The 19,424-nt window shown below is 41.0% G+C and overlaps 1 protein-coding gene across 4 annotated transcripts in view; it reads left to right on the top strand.

Moving 5' to 3' along the window:
* The window catches only part of LOC307043702 (single-stranded DNA-binding protein 2), a 55,401-nt gene that overhangs the window by 21,156 nt on the left and 14,821 nt on the right, over positions 1 to 19,424 (top strand). For all 4 annotated transcript variants that reach the window (XR_013809430.1, XM_079688403.1, XM_079688405.1 and 1 more), the window contains exons 2-4: positions 3,706 to 3,778; positions 7,687 to 7,748; positions 8,079 to 8,163. Coding sequence is in view for 3 of the 4 variants with exons in the window: in XM_079688403.1 (XP_079544529.1) it covers positions 3,706 to 3,778; positions 7,687 to 7,748; positions 8,079 to 8,163 (220 nt within the window). In the remaining variant the exon portion in view is untranslated. The remainder of the gene's footprint in view (positions 1 to 3,705; positions 3,779 to 7,686; positions 7,749 to 8,078; positions 8,164 to 19,424) is intronic.

Below are 19,424 nucleotides of genomic sequence, written 5' to 3'. Positions count from 1 at the left end.
CATGGCAGTAAATTGATTAGCAACGATCAAATGGTCCCTGTTAAATGCTGATCTTGGAAAATCAGTTCATGTAAAGGCCTTAAGATGAGGCTGTGATTTATCTCCAAGTTACTCTCATCTCACTGCTCTCTGTAGGGCTCGGGAACAAAGCAACACAGACGTGGTCGCAGTTCCCGCTGCCTGCATTACGCGGAAACTTGGTTTAATCTCACCGGCTGTCTGGTTTGGTGCAGATGTACAGGAGCAGTCAGCATGGTGTCCGACTGTCCGTTGCAAATGTGAATTTCATTCAAAGTTACTCACAAAAGACAAAACGACTTGAATTTGAAGGAGAAAAGGGTCAGGTGTGTATCTTTAAGTCCCCCTCCTATCACTCACCTTCTCCACTTTTACCAACAACCCCTGCCACCCGCACACACTCACAGCACAAGGGGAGAGGGAGCAAAGTGGGAGGCACCTGATCTCTTCAATCATCCTGGTTGCAGTTGTGATTCATGTAAAGTGGTTCTTATTTACAACACAAATTGCCAGAGCAGACAGGTACGAAATAAAAAATGTCTTCAATCCTCCGGTGTATGTCCGACAGCAAGGGCAAACACCTAAAGAGCTTTGATGTGGAGAAACAAATATGGAGTAAAACCATTAGAAATGCATTGCCTGCCCGAGTTTGAGCACTTTTACCTCAAATCCTAATGCAAAGATTATTCAAAGTGACAGTTTATTTAATGACAAGAGAGTCTTTGTAATGCTCTCACTTATTATGTCAACCTTGAACTGAGCTGTAATCCACAAACCTTATCTCCGCTCAGTATTTCTAGTCAGTCAGTCAGTCAGTCTACCTCTTCATAGTTTATTGGTTTTTTTTATCCAGCTGAGTTGAACAAGTAACTGAACAATGAGAGAGCATCGTGAGGGGGGTTTATGTTTTCAAAGTCTATCTCGTCCTTGAGGAAATTAGTTGTTCATTTTAGAGTTAAAGTTTCGAAACATATTGAATGCTAACAACCTCCTTCTGCTGCTTTGCTGCTTATCAGTCCTGCGGAGTGGATTTATGTATTTTTGCAGTGCATTGTGTTTAAGGTCACAAGCAGTGAATGAATTACTTTCCTTTTCCCCTACTTATCTTTTTTCCCTCAAAAACTTGCATTAACCTGTTTTCATTTGATACCCTGTAACGTTTCCCTTTCTTTCATCCAATCACCTTTCTCCTCAACCCTGCACTCCTGCTTCCACCTTCACTGGGTTTCCTCATTTTCTAAAAACCCTTTCAGTGTCAAAGGTCACATCTTACAGCTTTATGAAATCAATCCCAGGTCAGACCTTTTTCTGCTACAGAGCCAGGCTTTATTTTCCTGTGGTTATAGACAGCTGACTGAAAACAGGCCGAAGCATTCTGAGCACAAGCTTCCATTTCTTTCTTTATTCACAGTTGCACAATGAATTCATTCATGCAGTCCATCAGGCTTGTTGTCATTTCTGTGAATGTATTCACTACAAATGTATCTTTCAGTATTAATAAATAGATCTGTACTGATGCTGCCGCTGCTAGGGTTTACAGTGGAGAGTGACAGACAGGACAGAAAGAGAGGCAGAACAGAGAGGCTGAGTGAGTCTGTAACTGGAAATGTTCAGAGTTGTACTGTTCCTTGAAATAAAAATGTCTGCATCTTTTATTCATGTTCTGTTGTCAAGGTGTCAAGAGTTTTGTTAAGCCTCTCTCTGTTACGTTAACCTTGTCCCTGTGAAACGATCTCTCTCCATCTCGTTGGTTAAACATAACTGTCGGGCCACAGGGGAACAGAGAGCGAGAGGAAGAGATGGAAGGATGATGAGGAAGAGCTTCTGCTGCTTTCCCTTCATTCTTTCATCATTAAACAAACATGGCCTCGTACAAAAAAGAGTGCAGGAAGAAAGCCATCAAGACAGAACAGGCACACAGAGAGGAGGAGGAAGAGGGGAGACTGAGGGCGAAAGTGATGAAGAGGAGAGATTGAAATGGAGGAGGGGGCAAGGAGAGAGAACCTGTGTGCAGAGCAGAAAGGTGTGCAGTCCATCATCTCCAGACAGGCAGACAGGGCTGTCTGGGGAGTTTATTTTTACCTCGATATGAGAGGAGTGTGGACGGGCTGCAGCCGTCTGGCTTTACAGCGGAGGTTCGAGGACAGCTGCTGTCCCAGAGTGACCATCTTTCACGCATGACGATACACAATCATACACACCTCATGGACACACAGACACACCGAGCTCCAGGTCAAAGCTTTTGCTGTGTCGTGCTTCAATTTGAGTTTTTTATATAATTGATTCGTCGAACAATTAGTCAAGTAGTAGAAAATAAATCCCATTATTTCGATTTTTCATCAACCAATAATTTAAGTCGTTTTTAAAGCATAAATGACAAAGATATATTCATTTTCTGTTTTTCAAATTTGAGAACATTAGTCTTTTTTATTTATAGTAAACTTTGGATTTTTTTTTTTTTAGACTGGCTGACAAAACTAGCTATTACACTCTGTCACCATTATGTCATGTATGTCATGAGTATTTAACAGTTTTCTGGCATTTAATTAGCAGATCAATCAGTAATGTTAATAATCGTAAATTAAAATTCTAAATGACCAAATGCTACCAACAATATGTATAGATAAAAAACTTTAGGTCCCATTTTACATAATCAACATCAACCTATTTCATTGTCGCTAAATCCATATACCGTACATTTCACGGATATGAAACAATTTACGTTGTATTCAGGGAACATGAACCGTACCTGCTCATTACCCGCTCGTCCAAATCCACAGGGTGCTGTAAGGAGACAGTGTGATCTACTATTGATCTTGTGTGGATCAGTGTTTATCTTGTATTTATAGACCCAGTGGATCATCACTCCCCCTGTTCTGTAAGTCGAGTAGCAGCACAGACACACTGGGAGGAGAATTGATTAACAAATCAAGCCTGTAATTAATTCTCAGTGTGATCAAAGCCATGTGGAGAGCACGAGGCCCGAGGTGTTTTTACGGTGCGGTCCCACCGAGCGTACTCTTATCACCATTCTGTTTGTTCTTCAAACAGGTGGGTTTAAGATTTAGCATAATGTCGGGTGAATTTCAATTGTCTTAAAAGGTTACCATGTTTTTTTGGCATTGTGAAGTTTAGTTGTGCCCCGAAGTTGATGTGTGTCTTTCTGTTCCTCATGAGATTTGTAATGGACTGTTACGCCCTCACACATAACTGCACATTGCATCGCAAAGCTGCTTGGCGATTCGTATCCATGCGTGGGATCTCTCATCTTTATTTTGTGGCGCTTTCCTGGAAGAAACTCCCTCTTAAATATGGACTTGTACTAAATATAGAGAAGGAAGTGTAATTGTCTTGAGTCCCAAAGCAGTGGTTTGACTGCTTGAACTTGAAACTCAGAAATGCTCAAGTAATACGTAAGAGGAATCTTTGGGGCATTTGATTGACACTGAGCGGTGTTTGTGTATTACGTAGTATAAGTACAAGTAGTTAGTAGTTAGTACTATGTTTTTCTGTCGTAACTGTCTCACTGTCAATGTAGAGCGTCTGTTGGCCTCCATTCCTTTTATAATGTTTATTTAAAAAAATAAAAATGTACCAGTTTTATTCACCTATCTGTTGTTGCCTGTTTTGATCTTAATAAACAACTGACCTATTTTCTTCCACTGTGTTCTTTATGTTTCTGTGCAGGTTAGCTCTGTATGTGTACGAGTACCTGCTGCATGTAGGAGCACAGAAGTCAGCACAGACCTTTCTCTCAGAGGTAAGTCACAAAGTGTGTGTCAGAGAGGCAGCCCATGTAATTCATGTGTCCACTCTGAAAGGTTCCAGTTCCTGTGTCCACTTAGTGTAGCAGCTAATTGAATTAGCTTGGCCTTACAGTGCTGAGCCAACAGGTTAGTAGCAGCAGACGTTATTAACATTAGTGTTGCATTTAGCGGGACTGGAGCCGGAGGACGAGGAGAGTTACGATGCTCAGCGAGGAGCTGACCTTTTTTTTCCTGAGATCATTCACTGATCCGCTCAGCAGCTCCGTCTCACTCCATCTCTTTCTATCTCCTTCCCGTCCTCTCTGATTTCTCCACTTCCTCTTTGTCATCTCTCAGCAACTATTCCAGAGAAGCAAGCTTGTTCTCACTTTCATTCTGCAGAGGTAAAAGGTGGCAGGGTGAAAATAAGGTCAGCTGATTCTAGTGCTTTGCTGTAAATGACAGTAAATGACTATGTAGGAAACAGAGGCTGGGGGCTGCTTGTGCATCGGCCAGAGGAAGAGGAGAACAAAGAGAGGGGGATGGAAAAGGTTACGTCATCAGCTGGCACCAATTCTCATCACTCTGGCTTTTAGTGTGTGTTTGTGCACATGTGCTCACACACACACCGCTCTGACACCCTTTCCTCTCTGCCATATAACTTGCTCTTTCTTTGACAGATGTGGCAGATGAAAGGGATAGGCAGTGTCGCATTCAAGTGTGGGAACGCATTAGCTAAGAGTGTAACAAGTATAAACACAGCCACTTGCAAACATGGGCGTGCATGTATGAGCATGCACACACTGAAAACACACATTTTATAAACATTACGAGCCCATAATGTAGCTCTAGCTGGAGTAGTGGGATGGCTTAGATTAGCATCTGCATTTATTAACAATCTATCCTCAGGCTCGAGAAACAAGAGCCAAAAAAGACAAGTGATGAATCACTCCTGAATACCTGAATGTTAATACCAAAATCAGACAGCTCAGAACTAAAGGCAACCAAGAATCATGCAGCCCTGTCAAAGTACATTGATGGCTCAGTCAATTTGTAATTCCCTTACACACCTCATGCCTTACAGCTACGCTCACATACCAACAATACGCTAACACCTTAACTGAAATCACGAGGGAGAAAAAAAGAAGACAGCAAGAATGAAAAGGTTGAAATATATGAGTGAATAAGAAACTGTAAAAGTAGCTTTTCTTAAATCTCAATCCTCACTCTAGAGAGCTGTCCCTGTAACACACAGCCTCCATCTGCCAGTGATCACACTAAAGGCTTGTCACTAGCATGCTGAAGGTAAATGAGCGAAAGCCCCGGGAGTACAGACCACAAGAGGACAGGACATGCAGGCACAGTCAACTCTATTTTCTTCGAGGCGTTCCAGATGTGTGTAGAACGCTAAAAAGTGTCCTGAATTAAACTGTTGTGAAACAATTGTGTCTGGACTGAGCTACAGCCAATTGCAATGTGAGAAATAAGGGATGCTCATTCTGCATCTTTTGGAAGAACTATTTGCCATGTTGTATATATGGAAACTGCCAGCTGTCTCTTATGTTTCAAGTTAACCAAACTATTTACTAGAATGTCTAACTTAGACTGAAAGCCTGTGGGATAAACAACGGGAGGCAGTTCAAAGCAGGGCATTCCTTCTAAGGTCAGGACGGCCTGATTGTAAGTGAATCAGTTGTTCCTGTTTTTCTAGTTCATGTTCACTCTGAAGGTAGAGCAGGTGGTACAGTGGTCTTATTCTTTTATTAAATGTTGCAGTGAAAGAAATTAAAAAGATCATCATCAGACCATTTTTAAAAGTGATGTAAGTCTGTTTATAGAGAGGAGAGGCAGAGTGTGTGTGTGTGAGTGTGTGTGTGTGTGTGTGTGTGTGTGTGTGTGTGTGTGTGTGTGTGTGTGTGTGTGTGTGTGTGTGTGTGTGTGTGTGTGTGTGTGTGTGTGTGTGTGTGTGTGTGTGTGTGTGTGTGTGTGTGTGTGTGTGTGTGTGTGTGTGTGTGTGTGTGCGTGCGTGCGTGCGTGCGTGCGTGCGTGCGTGCGTGCGTGCGTGCGTGCGTGCGTGCGTGCGTGTCTAGACATTGCAGTTGACATTGTCTGCGAGCATTAATCATCCCTATTGTAGGTGATGTCAGCGCTCATGTTAGACACTAACCTTGACCGAGGTGATAAGGTGTCAAAATGATTCAAGCGTCTGTTAGATGGTGTCTTTTTCATCCACACTCCCAACGTTGGAAACCGTTGTTTAAGCCCCGCCCCCCTCTGATTGCTTCTTCTGTCACTGATTACAATGGCAGATTTACCACCACCAGGTTTATAGTCCGTTTTTTGCAATGGGCACTTAAAACAATGACTGTGTTTATGTGCACAACCTTATTACAGAATACTTATTTAATAGAAGTAGCGGCAGAAGACACAGCTTCCTGATGTGTTTGTTTGTTCTGTGTCTGGCTAAAGTAGCTTCCCATTATGCCCGCCTGATGTGATCATTTTAGCTAGCAGACTCTCTTAGAAATAGCTAGTTAACTCATTAAGCTAACATTAGTTACTCAAGGGGGTCTCGCTTTTCTAATTTCCTCTTCAGATGCTTGACTTGGATACAGCACTTTAGCAAAACAGAGGTTAGCTCAATACTCTAATGTTTATATCAACTATTTCAGATAAAGAGTTAGGTTGGGGTTGCTGGGGTGTAAACTTCACAAAATGCTATATGGCAGGACCAAGTAGCTAATGTTAGCCTACATTCTCATAGCATTCACAACATAGCCTACCTGGAAAGCTGATCGTTTTTGGATTTTAGGAGAATTATAACACCAAAAACAATGTATAAATATAAGTAATGATGGGTTAGATATAACAGGTAAATGAAGGCGGATCAGTTTTGTCACTTTTTGTGTACAAAACATCATTATTGCATTGAATTAAAGATTGAAATAAAATGTTGCCCTAATATCGAGTGAGGCGTTTCAGAACGACCATAAACTCTTTTGTCTTAAAATGTGACTTGGACCCACATTAGGAAGAAAAGGAGAAAATAAGTAAAAGTAAGGTACAGCAGATACAGAGGCTATCAATATACACTAGAAAGAAGGAAAGAGTGAATGAAACACTGAGCAGAAGGACAGATAATGTAGAGGAGCAGGCTAAAGGGATGGTCAACATTTTGATGGGGCTCCTCAGGCTGGTAAATGGTCTGTACTTATACTGTATAGTGCTTTATCCAGTCTTTAAGAACCCTCAAAGCACTTTACATACTACATGTCATTCACCCATTCACACCCATTCATACAGAGCAGTGTACCTTACTTAGGACCTAACATTCACACACCATTGGCCATGCCATCAGAAGCAACTCAGGGTTAAGTATCTTGCCCAAGGATACATCGACATGTTGAGTGCATGGGCTGGGATCGAACCCACAACCTTCTGTTTGAAAGACGACCGCACTCCCTCGCAGCCACAGTCGCCCTGTGTGTGGTACATGTTTCTGACCTTAGGCTGGGCATATCCCCTGACTATGTTAACACACTCTTCCACACACACACACACACACACACACACACACACACACACACACACACACACACACACACACACACACACACACACACACACACACACACACACACACACACACACACCCACACACACACACACACACACACACACACACACACACACACACTCTCTCTTACCTACTTGTGGATATACATGCTCTCAGGCATACGTAGACTCACTTACCCACTTATGAATCTCTGGTATGAGAATCATAATATAATTATACATAATGGTATGTGTTGTAAGAGTTCCCTTGCACCCTCTCAAACCTTATAAAGGATGTAATTCAGATGTCCGCCATGTTTTATACCTAATTTGTTTCTGAAGCATCTCTCTTTGTCTGTCTGGCTAGATCCGATGGGAGAAGAACATCACATTAGGAGAACCTCCGGGGTTCCTCCACTCATGGTGGTGGTGAGTGTTTTTATGCCTAATGAATCAAGTTACATTCCTCCTCATGCTGTTTTTCTTCATTCCATCATTGACAATATTAATTAAAATGCTGATTCCCCCTCCTTCTCCTTCCATTTTAATGTATCTTCATCTCATTAATTGTACCCAAAAGCTCTTCTTCAGGTAGATGTTTGCAAATCCGAACACACTCTCCTAAAGTTGTCTATTTCAATGATCATAATAGAATCCTACTTACTGCCTCTAAAATGGACTATTATTTTTATCTATTGGGCTTTAATGTTTCTGTTTTGCCGTCATGCTTCTCTCTGACTGCCTCTCTGTGTGTTGCAGTGTTTTCTGGGACTTGTACTGTGCGGCTCCAGAGAGAAGAGACTCATGTGAACACTCCAGTGAGGCCAAAGCCTTCCATGACTACGTGAGTCTGCACTGATGTCATTGCTCCTCCTGGTCAATCAACCCAGGAATCTATGCTGGGAGATGTGTTCTGTATAGAGAGGCGAACTCACGCCCATCTACTTCCGCCCCATGGGACCTTATAAGTTATTTCTGAAAAATTATGTATTGAAGTCAATGGGGAGAGAAAGATTATCTTTCGATCCCGTTTGTCAATTTAAAAAATAATTTCCATGTCAAAAAAGTCACAGTTTGTCGTAAAACTGTTGAAATATAAGACTATGAAAAATACGCAACTAGAAAGACTACAAATCCCAGAGTTGCGTAAGTGATGTCATTAACGTTACACATTACACTCGTGTTACTCACCGACACCTTGTAAAGCCGGTCCCGCATGCTGGCTCTTACGGAACAGACTAACTCCCCTTGTGTGTATGTGCAGCTCTCAACATGGCCAGACTTGTCGTGATTTTCACCTCTTTTAATACTTTTCACCTCATTCTGAAAGAAAGAGGTGAAATGTGCTAACGCGACGGCCATCTTGGTGTTGGTGACGTGTGTGAGACCAGAGATGTAGTTCATTGAGCTTTTCACACAAAAAAAGTGTTACTTCACTTTCTTTTTTTTTTTTACTTGCAAAATTATCTTTTAAATTGACAAACATCATATGTGTAATTCGTGGCACAATTCAAACGGGATCGAAAGATAATCTTCCTCTCGCCATTGACTTCAATACATAATTTTTCCAAAATAAGGTCCCATGGAGCTCCCCCGGAAAGGGAGGGACTTCGTCACTCTATTGAAACATCTTGAGTTTATGGAAAGAGATTTATTAAATGAGATACATTGGGAATAATGCCAATACATTTTTAAGAGTCAATCCCTTATTATGACTGTTTTTCTCATGATGTTTTAGTTTTGCTGCTCCTTTAGTCTGAATTAGGGAACAAAACTTGCTTTGGGTTATATGCCATTACTGACTGACAAAGATTGTTGACACTACAGTAGATGCTGAAATTACAGTGGTTTGAATTTTGCTGTTTTCTAATCACGATAATATGCCTAGAAGCCCAACAAATATACCAAAACAATGGATGGATTGAGAACAGATGTCCAAATAATACATCATTTGGCATTTAGGCCATAAGGTTCTGAGGGATACACAACATGTAATCACTTTCTCACATCCTTTACCATGACAACATACTTAGGACTGTTTGGTTTAAATATGGCTACAAATTAGCTTTATAACCTCCTCCAATGGTTTTATCTTGCAATGAATCGTTGATCAAAAGAGTTGTTTAATTGATTGCGTGTTGCTTGGTGGACGTGTGGGATAAAGACTTGCTTTACTCTGCGTGTTTGTTTTTACCATTAAGTTGCATTCTACCTTAGCACAACAGCTTTAATTCACTGCACTCACACACACACAAACACACAGATATCCGGCTAAAATATTGAGAGCACATTGCGCTGAGGAGCAGACCGGGCAGGCAGACATTGGCCCGTGTGGCGGAAACATTGTTTATTGCTGTGTTTTCTCAGTGTGGCTCCACTTCACTGGTGTAATTCCCGCACACCAAGCCATTGGTTTATTCAGTCATGCACCATCCAGTAACGGGAATACAGAGAACAGTGCCAGGGCTCATCAAGTTTTAGATTAGCTTGTGACTAAGAGAAAGGAAGTGCGCTTCACCTCGCAGGAAACTCTAGCTGGAAGGGGACATGAGGTGTGGGGGGGGGGTCTTCTCTCTCCTGGTTTCTACGTTGTTAGTTTTCCCACAAAGTGTGACTCATCACATTTGTCTATACTGTGTTTTATTGAGATGTATTGTTGGAAGTGCACAGGTCAGGGGTTCTGCGTAGCCCAGCAGGATCTTCCCTCCTCCTGTCCTGCAGAACCGGTGGGGGCCCTCTTCTCTTTTATATTCTCGAAGTAGCTGTGCTTGTAAATGTGTGCGCATACGCAGGTGATGCTGCTGATGCCGGCGATGATGATCAGGGTGATGAATAGGCACTCCAAGGACGAGGCAGCTATGTGATGATGTCATCCTGGCTCAGAGGAAGGGAGCTGGAGGGCAACACGACCTCAGCCCTGTGAGACAGGAGAGGGAAGCAGGGGGGAGAGAAACAGGGGAACATGAAGATGAAAAGGAGTCAAAAAGAGGGACATGTTGTTTTTGAATTCATTTATTAATAATAATGTATTTATACAGCAATTTTTAAAACACAGTAACAGTGTGCTTTACATGGATTAAAAGCAAGCTGTTCAGGCGGCAACTGAACATGAGGTCAAACAATCCCCGCCCCGAAAAAAAGACTATACAACGTTACAATAATAGCAACAGGAAAACATTTAGAGAATAAAGTAAAATGAAATAAAACAAGGATGTAGATTGAAATTTACTAGTGGCATTATTAATGAAAGGCTTTAAGGGGGAAAATAAATCGATTATTTAAAAGATGTCACTGATTCTGCTAGCCTCAGATTCCCCGGCACCACATTAATCTAAAGCCCTCCGCACCATCAAAGAAAAAACCAAACACATTTACAGCAATTTAATCTAATTGTACTGAAGACGACAATAAGAGGATATTTGTATTTCTTCGTATCTGATCCGAATCAATTCTATTCAGGAATCATTCTGGAGAATCTTAACATCATTAGCACAGCTACATCTTATTCTTTCACTTCCTGCAGGGATGTAATCAGAGAATTATAATTATACCAATTGTAATTAGACCAAGGTCACTTTCAATCAACTGTTCCAATGCTGCGCTGCGTCTCAGATCCAATCAGAGCTACTACATATCTGCCGCTCAATTAAAACAAAATAAGACGAGAACCGCGGTGGCCGTCGTAGGACGCCTTGCTTCGTTTAATGCTGGTGTCCCTCATTCACTCTCCTGACTTTGAGACGGATGGAGATTTTAAATCAGACTTTGATGGTAATTATTTTCAGTTACGTGATGTAGGCGCTTATTCACATACGTAATCTTTGGGTTGCTTTCCTTTGATAATTGATAGGACTGTGACAAGGCTTTTAACTTGATTTGAACGATCAACCCAGTTTGAACTTCTTTACTGTAAACACAATAGGCTTTGAGGAAATCTGACTTAAAGAAATTGTGTTTTTCTGCACCGTAATTCTTTCCCCGCTCCCTCTGTTTACATGAGCATGAAGTTGTACATGCATTTGTGTGCTGTTCATCAGAAGATCACATCACAGGATTAGAGTGTTCGAGGATGGTCTTCTAGGACATTCATCCTGTAATCTAAAGTTAAAAGGGAAAGAAAGAAACGTCTGTTGAACAAAGTGAAGTGCGATGGTGAAGAGAAGAGCAATGTTATTGATTTCCATCCTCAGACAAGGCTTTTCATGCATCAGAAAGGCCGTTTACAGTTCTGTTAAGTGCTTTGTAAATTGTGTTCTTGATACTAAATGAGCGGTTTCCATTTGCAAGGGGCCATGAAGTCATAAAAACAAGTTATTTTTAAACTCTTATGCTTGGCCCGGAAATTGCCTTATTAGAAACAAAAGTCAGCTGCTATTGCTTTCCTTTCTTTGAAGAATAAGACATCAATCCATGCAGGTCATCTCATGCTATTCCAGATGGTGATGCAGGATTTAAAGTTGACGGGAGAGAGTTGTCTTCACTAACATTGATGTGTTCTTTTATATAGCTATATTGCAATGTGTCATGATAGTTAATAATGGAGGGAAATATGATAGTAATCTTTGGTTCTTAACTGACTAGTTTCTCTCATAGCGCCAAACTTTTGTCCCTACTAATTACTTTGATAGTTAATAAAAAATGTGGGCAAGAAAGAATCAAGCCAGCATGAAATGACTTGATATTATTCATATTGAGCATATTAGCAGCATTTCTTCTGTTACATTATGACATTTAGACCTTTTTAAATATTTGCTGTACTGTTCCATTTAATTGAAATACAAACTTCTCTATATGGATTGTGCATTGGTGCATGAGTGTGTATTTGGTGTGGAGTTTGGAGAATAATTATACAGTTACTGCTTTCCCTCAGTGGATTTTTCTTGCTATGCGAAAGGAGACAGAATTTAGGTTAGGTAAGCAGACTGGCAGATGAGTTAGAAAATAGCGGGAGTTTAGATGAACTAATGGAAAAACGGAGAGTTATCTCACTCCTGATTTCAGGAGATTATCAGTGTCCCACACTTGTACTGGTTGTGCTGTGCTGCCTGCAGATAAGGATGAGCTTATTAACTGAAGAAAGTCCGTTAAAAAGGAGTCCTCCCAGATGAATCGTAGGTTTTTGTATGCAAATTGTTTATTGTGATTTATTTACAGTTATGAATTAAAACAATTTTTGTTGTAAACTGAACTTGGCAGGTTGCTCTGAAGGGTCTTTTGTAATGGCTAAACAGTTACCATTATGGCACTGTTTGGGCTTTTAGCTTTAGTATTCCATTTTCTAGAAAAAACTACAAAGAAGCTGAGTAGCTGTCTTGATGATACAAATAGTTGTGGATTCATTTTCTGTAGATTGACCACTGGATTGGTATACACATCATTTTAACCTGTGATGCCTTACATTTTGTTTATTACATACTAGTATGTATTATAGCAGTGTGGGCATACTGTGAGTTGTAAGCATTTTCTGCAAGAACAAAGGAAGAAAGAAAAGTTGTTTAGTATACACATTATAATTAATTATCTGAGTGTCTATTTGCACCCGGGTGTAAATAGCCAACCCAGTCTCACGGCATTTCGTGTTATAGTCACAACATTTAATCTATTGATTCGTGTTCACCAACACGATTTTCCCCTTTTTTTCGTGTCACACAGAACGATTTTAAAAGCAATGTATTTCTATTGGTAGTATCGTGCCTGCAGCAAGTCTTTTTGTCCGGTCGGGTCTCGATTATTGGTTTTATTTTAAATCGTATAATGTCGGACTTTTTTTGCCATCTGTGAGGAAAATAAATGGGGCCCAGAGCCTCAGAATACTGAAATCAGCATTTTTTAAATCCTTTTTTCCTTCTAATTTGTTATTCTTTTCTAAATAACACACTGCTATTTACTCAACAATAACACACAATTATCCTTATTTTTATTTATTTGTTTAATTCTATAATCTCTGGCTTTTTTGCCGTTCCTCAGGAACTGAATTTCAAAAATAAAGTCACCGGAACATGTAAGAACCATAGGTAAGAACATGTTTTTATGAACCCCACAGCTTCCGGTCTTCCAAGAAACGACCGGACAAAAAGACGTGGTGCAGACACGAAACATACTACCCAGCGCTGATACTACCAATAGAAATACATTGCTTTTAAAATCGTTCTGTGTGACACGAAAAAAAAGGGGGAAATCGTGTAGGTGAAATCGAATCAACAGATTAAATGTCATGACTATAACACGAAATGCGGTGAGACTGGGTTGAAATAGCATTGTTAGCTACGGACACCCGGGTGTAAATAGCATTGTTAGCTACGGACACCCGGTGTAAATAGCATTGTTAGCTACGGACACCCGGTGTAAATAGCATCTGCCTTATATTATACAGTATATATATTTATGTCTTGTTCTTTCAAGAACAAAGGAAGAAAGAACAGTTGTTTAGTATACATTATATTATAAACAATTAATTATCGGAGTGTCTATTTGCACCCGGGTGTAAATAGCATTGTTAGCTACGGACACCCGGGTGTAAATAGCATCTGCCTTATAATTATACAGTATATATTTCTGTCTTATGCCTTTAATGCTCTCATGACCCCTCAGCTTTATCTCTAGAGATTAGGGATGTGCATCTCCATCACTGAGGCCGATGCGATGCGCATCTCGATACGTTGCCACGATACGATACATTAACGATACCTTTGAAACACCAGGCGATGCGATACGATACGATTCACCCCTGTTGCGATACAGTTCGATACGATTTGAGTCAACATTATGCGATTCGGGGCGATACGATGCGATTCAACACGATGCAAAAATAATGATACTTCAATATGGTACGACAGAGGATTTTTGTTTTATTCCTTATATGCAGCAAATCATACATTAACAAAAAAGTGCTTTACATATTTGGTACTGCACATCCCATCATGCCGTTTATTTTTTTACCTTTAAAAGCTCTCCAGAGTACAATTGTATAACACCTCAAAGTTAAACAATGTAAGGATGCATTGCTCATGATTAACAATGTGCAAATAACAGCTACCATAGAGCAATGCACATACAGCTGCCAGCCTTATGTGCTTAACACTCAGAGGCTAACTCACCAGTGAGCAGAAAGCAGTGGTTTCTATCTGAAAAATAAAGAAAACAAATAACCTTTCACAAACAGGTATTTCATATTTCATAACTGCTTACAGTAAGGAAGACATTTAAATTATTATTGGCCGTCACAGGCTGCTGTAAGCTAAACACCTCTCTCTGACAGAACACCTCACTGAGTGATTTAACTCATATGTTTCACTTTCAGGTTTCTCTTTTCAGCCGCAGACCCCACGTCGCCTTTTTATGTGCGTCGCTAAGTTCCTCGTACTACTTGTGTACTTTAAAGCGGCTCGGCATCGTTAACAATTTGCGAGTGATTTTTCAAGTTGTCCGTCTGTAGTAATAGTGCCGCGCACATATACCATCAGGACGTTACTGATGGGGTGCGGCTGCGGAGTGATACTGTGTGTATGCAAGTCCGCATCTAGTACGGATCTATGTATCATGGCTGTAGACCTGTTAAGTAATAAAGATACCTCTTACAAAGGTCTACGGATACCTTATTACTCTCCATGACCTGCGGTCAACTATATAGCATAAATGACTATCACACCGTCTTTCTTGAACAATCCGAAGTGTTGCCAAACGTTTGATTTGTAGGTATTTTTTGGTGCGCTGTGTTTCTCTTTCTCCTCAACTTCCGTGTGTGTTGATAACTGAGACTCTCGTTCTCCGTAGTGGCGAAGCAAATATCAAAGATCGTCTCTGCTGAGCATTGACAAGATGAGGGGATTTTATATGAATGAATCGGTTTTTTACCGATGCAAAGACGCTACGCAATCGATGCATCGCGAGTTCAGCCCGGTTCAACCCAAACTGTAGCCGATGTGCACTCTTTCAACCGGTGCACTCGCATCTTGAACGTTTATGCCGGTGCACCGATGCGAATCGGTGAATCTTAACATCTCTACTAGAGATACTCTGTTTTTGTTACTTGGAAAACTTGTAAAAACGAGTGTCATTGCACCCCACTGACTGCAGATAGGCAGCAGAGTTACAGGCGAGTATTCAAAGCGAGGAGAGCCTGGTATCATTGTGCGGCATCGCTGTGGGAGATAGCAGGCGCTCGGCAGTTAGAGGGGAAGAAGAGATCAAGAGGCAGCGCCAGCAGCAACCCCCTTTGATAAAAATGCTCTGTCTCATGCTGCTAGGTCTAACATTCACACTCTCTCACTCATGCATGGAAATGTATTCACTCTGCTCAATTTAACAGCAGCAGCAGCATGCATATTCTGTCTTGATTGTACAGCTCAAGGGTAGCCACACTTGTAAACATGCATTACAACACAGGACTGTTTTAATCATCTCCATCATGGTGCAGAAACACAAGGGCATGCAAACTGTACAGTCTGTGTGGCTGAAGGACGGAGAGGTGCAGTGGCCCTGGGGCTTAGCTGAAAACACCTCCTGTCTGCGATGAGAAACATGCACTGTACAGTATGAATGTGAGCTGTCACACTAAACAGAAGGACACTCATACACACTGTCTTCACATTTATTTAGCTTTCTGTCATTTTAGTGGTACAAGCAATGTTTCTACAAAAAAAGGGTCTTTCCCCGACACACTTTGTAAGTACGAATGTTTTGCCATTTATAGCACAATGTTTTCCAGAAAGTTGCAATGGAAAAAGTTGAATATGAAGTCAACACTTTCTGACTTTATAGCCCACTTTTTGCCAGAAAAATATATATTTTTTATTATTTGTTTGCCGGGAAATACAGTGAGAACATTCTTGCGCAGGTCAAAAATGTCCACTTTGGACAAGATTATATTATCGTTAATATTGTCCAGGGTTCTGTCTTGTCTCTTCACTCTGTCACAGAAATTAAAATATTGAAAGAATGGTTACAAATGTTTCAAATCACGGCTCCTTCCTAAACACGGGAATATAATCTCATTCAGAGCTTCTCTGGTAATAATTCCACCTACATTTCAACTTTGAAAAACTTTTCCAGCCTTCCATCGAAGCGGAAACACCCAGAACTTGTTTCTCCGAGCCTTTATTGCATAGTGTTGCAATTACAACCAGCTGCTTCAAACCTTTTGAAGATAATATGACCTCTTACTGGAACAAATTATAATCTGATTATTAGTTAGTTCCTTAAACAATCAGTTATTTCCCAGTGTGTTGTTATCCTTATGAGATTAGTGTCATTTATCATGAAATAATTGATTACAAAAAGAGCTGCAAACTGCATCATAAATCCAGTCATTCCCGACAGCAATAATTTAAAATAGCCAAACATCGTAAATTCGTGTTGAGGTCTGACGTTTCATTATCCGGATATGGATTAGCATAAAAAGCAAACCTGAGAGGAACGGCTGGATTCAACGGGGTGAAATGCAAACTTATATTTTGCACAGTTGGCTCCGAACATTGTGGGTAAAAAAGCAACCAGTGGAGAACCAATGGGGGTTGGGGAGACCCCCAGTCTGTTTCCAGGGAAACAGAGACCTTTCTCCTCTCTCTCTCTCTCTCTCTCTCTCTCTCTCTCGCTCTCTCTCTCTCTCACATGCTCCCATGTTCCTTGTCGGCTGTGTTGAGGAGGAGGGAGATGTGGAGGTGACTCACTGTAACATCATTGCCATGGCAATAAAGAGTGAGACTAGTGTAGAGGGAGTGAGGGGAGGGAAAGATCGGGAATGGTTGTCGCACTCTTCAACAGTTTTAGAAAATAAAAAACTAGGGACAATGTACATTTTAAATACTTACTGCATTAAATTGCATATGCTTTACTTTTTTTTAGGACAACCTTGCTCTGTCCTCCCATTCCCCCCCTGTTCGTCCCCCTCACTCTTCACTGCTTCATCCTCTCTCTTTCCCATCAGAGGGTTTTCTCTCATGTATCCTCTCTTTCTGTCTCTGTCCTCTATCCTTCTGCATTACTCTTTATGTCTCTTATCGTCTTCCTTCCTCTTTCACTTGCCTGTTGCTCGCAGCCCTCTGGTCTCAGAGGAGCGTGTTTTCCACCGCTATGTCACGCTGAGTCATGTCATATGCATGTTTGGACACGAGCAAGGTGGCGTGTTTATGTGATGTTGACATATGCAAGCCAGCAGGCAGGGGCAAAGTCGAGGGCATGATGCAGAGTGAGAGGAGAGGAGAGGTTAACTCGGGCTGACGGAAGTATAGCATCTAGTTTGACTGCAGTTCATATTATTGATCATGAAATGAAGAGGCTTAGTCAGTTGCATATGTTGTGTGTTTGTGTGATATGGTGAAATAGCTTTCATTCTTGCAGCTTCAAGAATATTTTTATGAAGTTCAAATTGGAGTAAAAGCAGATGTGTGAAATATTTAAGAGACAGGGATGAGATGTTTTTGTTTTAAATCAAGCAGGTAAGCACTTTTTGAACATTGGACATTGTTTAGTTAAACATCCAGTCTTTCCTATCCCGACCAGGAGAGGCGGAACAAAAATGCTGCAAAGTTTAGACAGCAGCAGCCGTAAAGGTTGTGTGTGTTAAAGGGATAATACTGAGTAATCCAGAGATTGATCTGTAGAAGAAGCAGCGGGACTACGGAGGGAGAGCAGGATGGCAGAACTAGATTGCTGACACAATGAGACCAGCATGTTATCTATTTGACCCCAACTAACCCCAGTGTTTGTTTTTTTGCTGTAGACACTCATATCCTTATCTTGTGCTGTCTCTTATGTCTGCCCATCTAGCACTATTAGACTTCTCAATAGTTCTTCCTCTGACTGATCAGCCATTTTTTCAACGGTTCTGCCAATTTTCTGATTCAAATACAATCGTCAATCTCCACAATTGCACTCTGACATATTTTTCATATAATTGGAACAATTCAGTGTTAAGGACCACAGAATCTGTGGACTCAAGTTGAATCAACATTCTGTCTTTGCGTCGATCTCCCATTGTAGGAAAGTCGGAGACATCGTCTCTCGCCGTGTTGTTTAAATCTTCCTCTGTGTCTCCTCCCCTCTGTGTTCACTACATCTCTCTTATCTCCCCCAATGTCGTTAAACCTACTGAGATAGTGGTGGGAGAAGTGTGGCTACCAAACACCAGAGAGACTATCATTTTCAGCTCTGTATATTTATCTGACAGTGCATCGGCCCACAGCTCCACCTCACATGTTACACAGCTCCTCACCGCCTCAGAGGTGTTCAAAAGGGTCAATAGTGACAATAGGGATTCACAGACTGTACATCAATCCCCCTTCCTGTGAGACCAAGCAAATGAGTGATGAGCTGCCGTTTTACCTTGTATTATTACATGTAATGTGCTGGTGGGAGTTCTGTTGTCTGGGACAATGTGCTGCGGATAAAGACTGAACAGATGGAGAAGTTCAACACTAGGAGTCAAGGCAGGTTTAACCTCTTCATCTAGGATGTCCTATGCTTTTCTCTGTATAGGTTCTTAATACACTACACTACAGCAATGTGTGAGAGATTGTCCCACAAACTTCTCTTGCTCCATCTTAACTGTTTTTGGTGACTTCAACTGCTTACCAAAAATCAGCAACTTAAGAATTAGATTTGTTCTTATTGTCAACAAACTTAAAGAAAATACCTAAACAAAGTGTCTGTTTCCAAGGTGTGAGTTAATCTATCAGTACTTGTTTTGACTTTCAAAGGCTAACTGGTTGCTACTCCAATCTTTAAAGGCACAATGTGTGGGATTTTCCTGAAAAACAATGTATAGATTCTGTTGGGTCTGGGACATTTTCTGGCCCTTAACCTCCAAATAAAACGGACAGAGCTAAATTCCAAAACAAGAGTGAATTTGAAGTCGGTCTCATCCCTCTGGTGACTCAAAAGAAACTACAATGTCCTTGTTCTAAAAAGACCTGAAAAAAAAGAAAGAAACAAGACCCATGCTGTATGAAATTGGCATAGAATCCAACAGACAAACACATGTGGACATACTCACAGAATATATTTATTTTTCTTGGCAGCTTGCACACAGCAAGATATTGTTTCTAAACAGCAGAGATCTGGGATCAAGTGCACAAAGAGAACACGTTGTCCTCTCACTGCTGTGTT

Source organism: Notothenia rossii (genome assembly GCF_949606895.1).
Source record: "Notothenia rossii genome assembly, chromosome: 6".
In the NCBI taxonomy this organism is placed as follows: Eukaryota; Metazoa; Chordata; class Actinopteri; order Perciformes; family Nototheniidae; genus Notothenia; species Notothenia rossii.
Note: the sequence above shows the minus strand (reverse complement) of the source record. Positions and strands in the feature narration are given on the sequence as shown.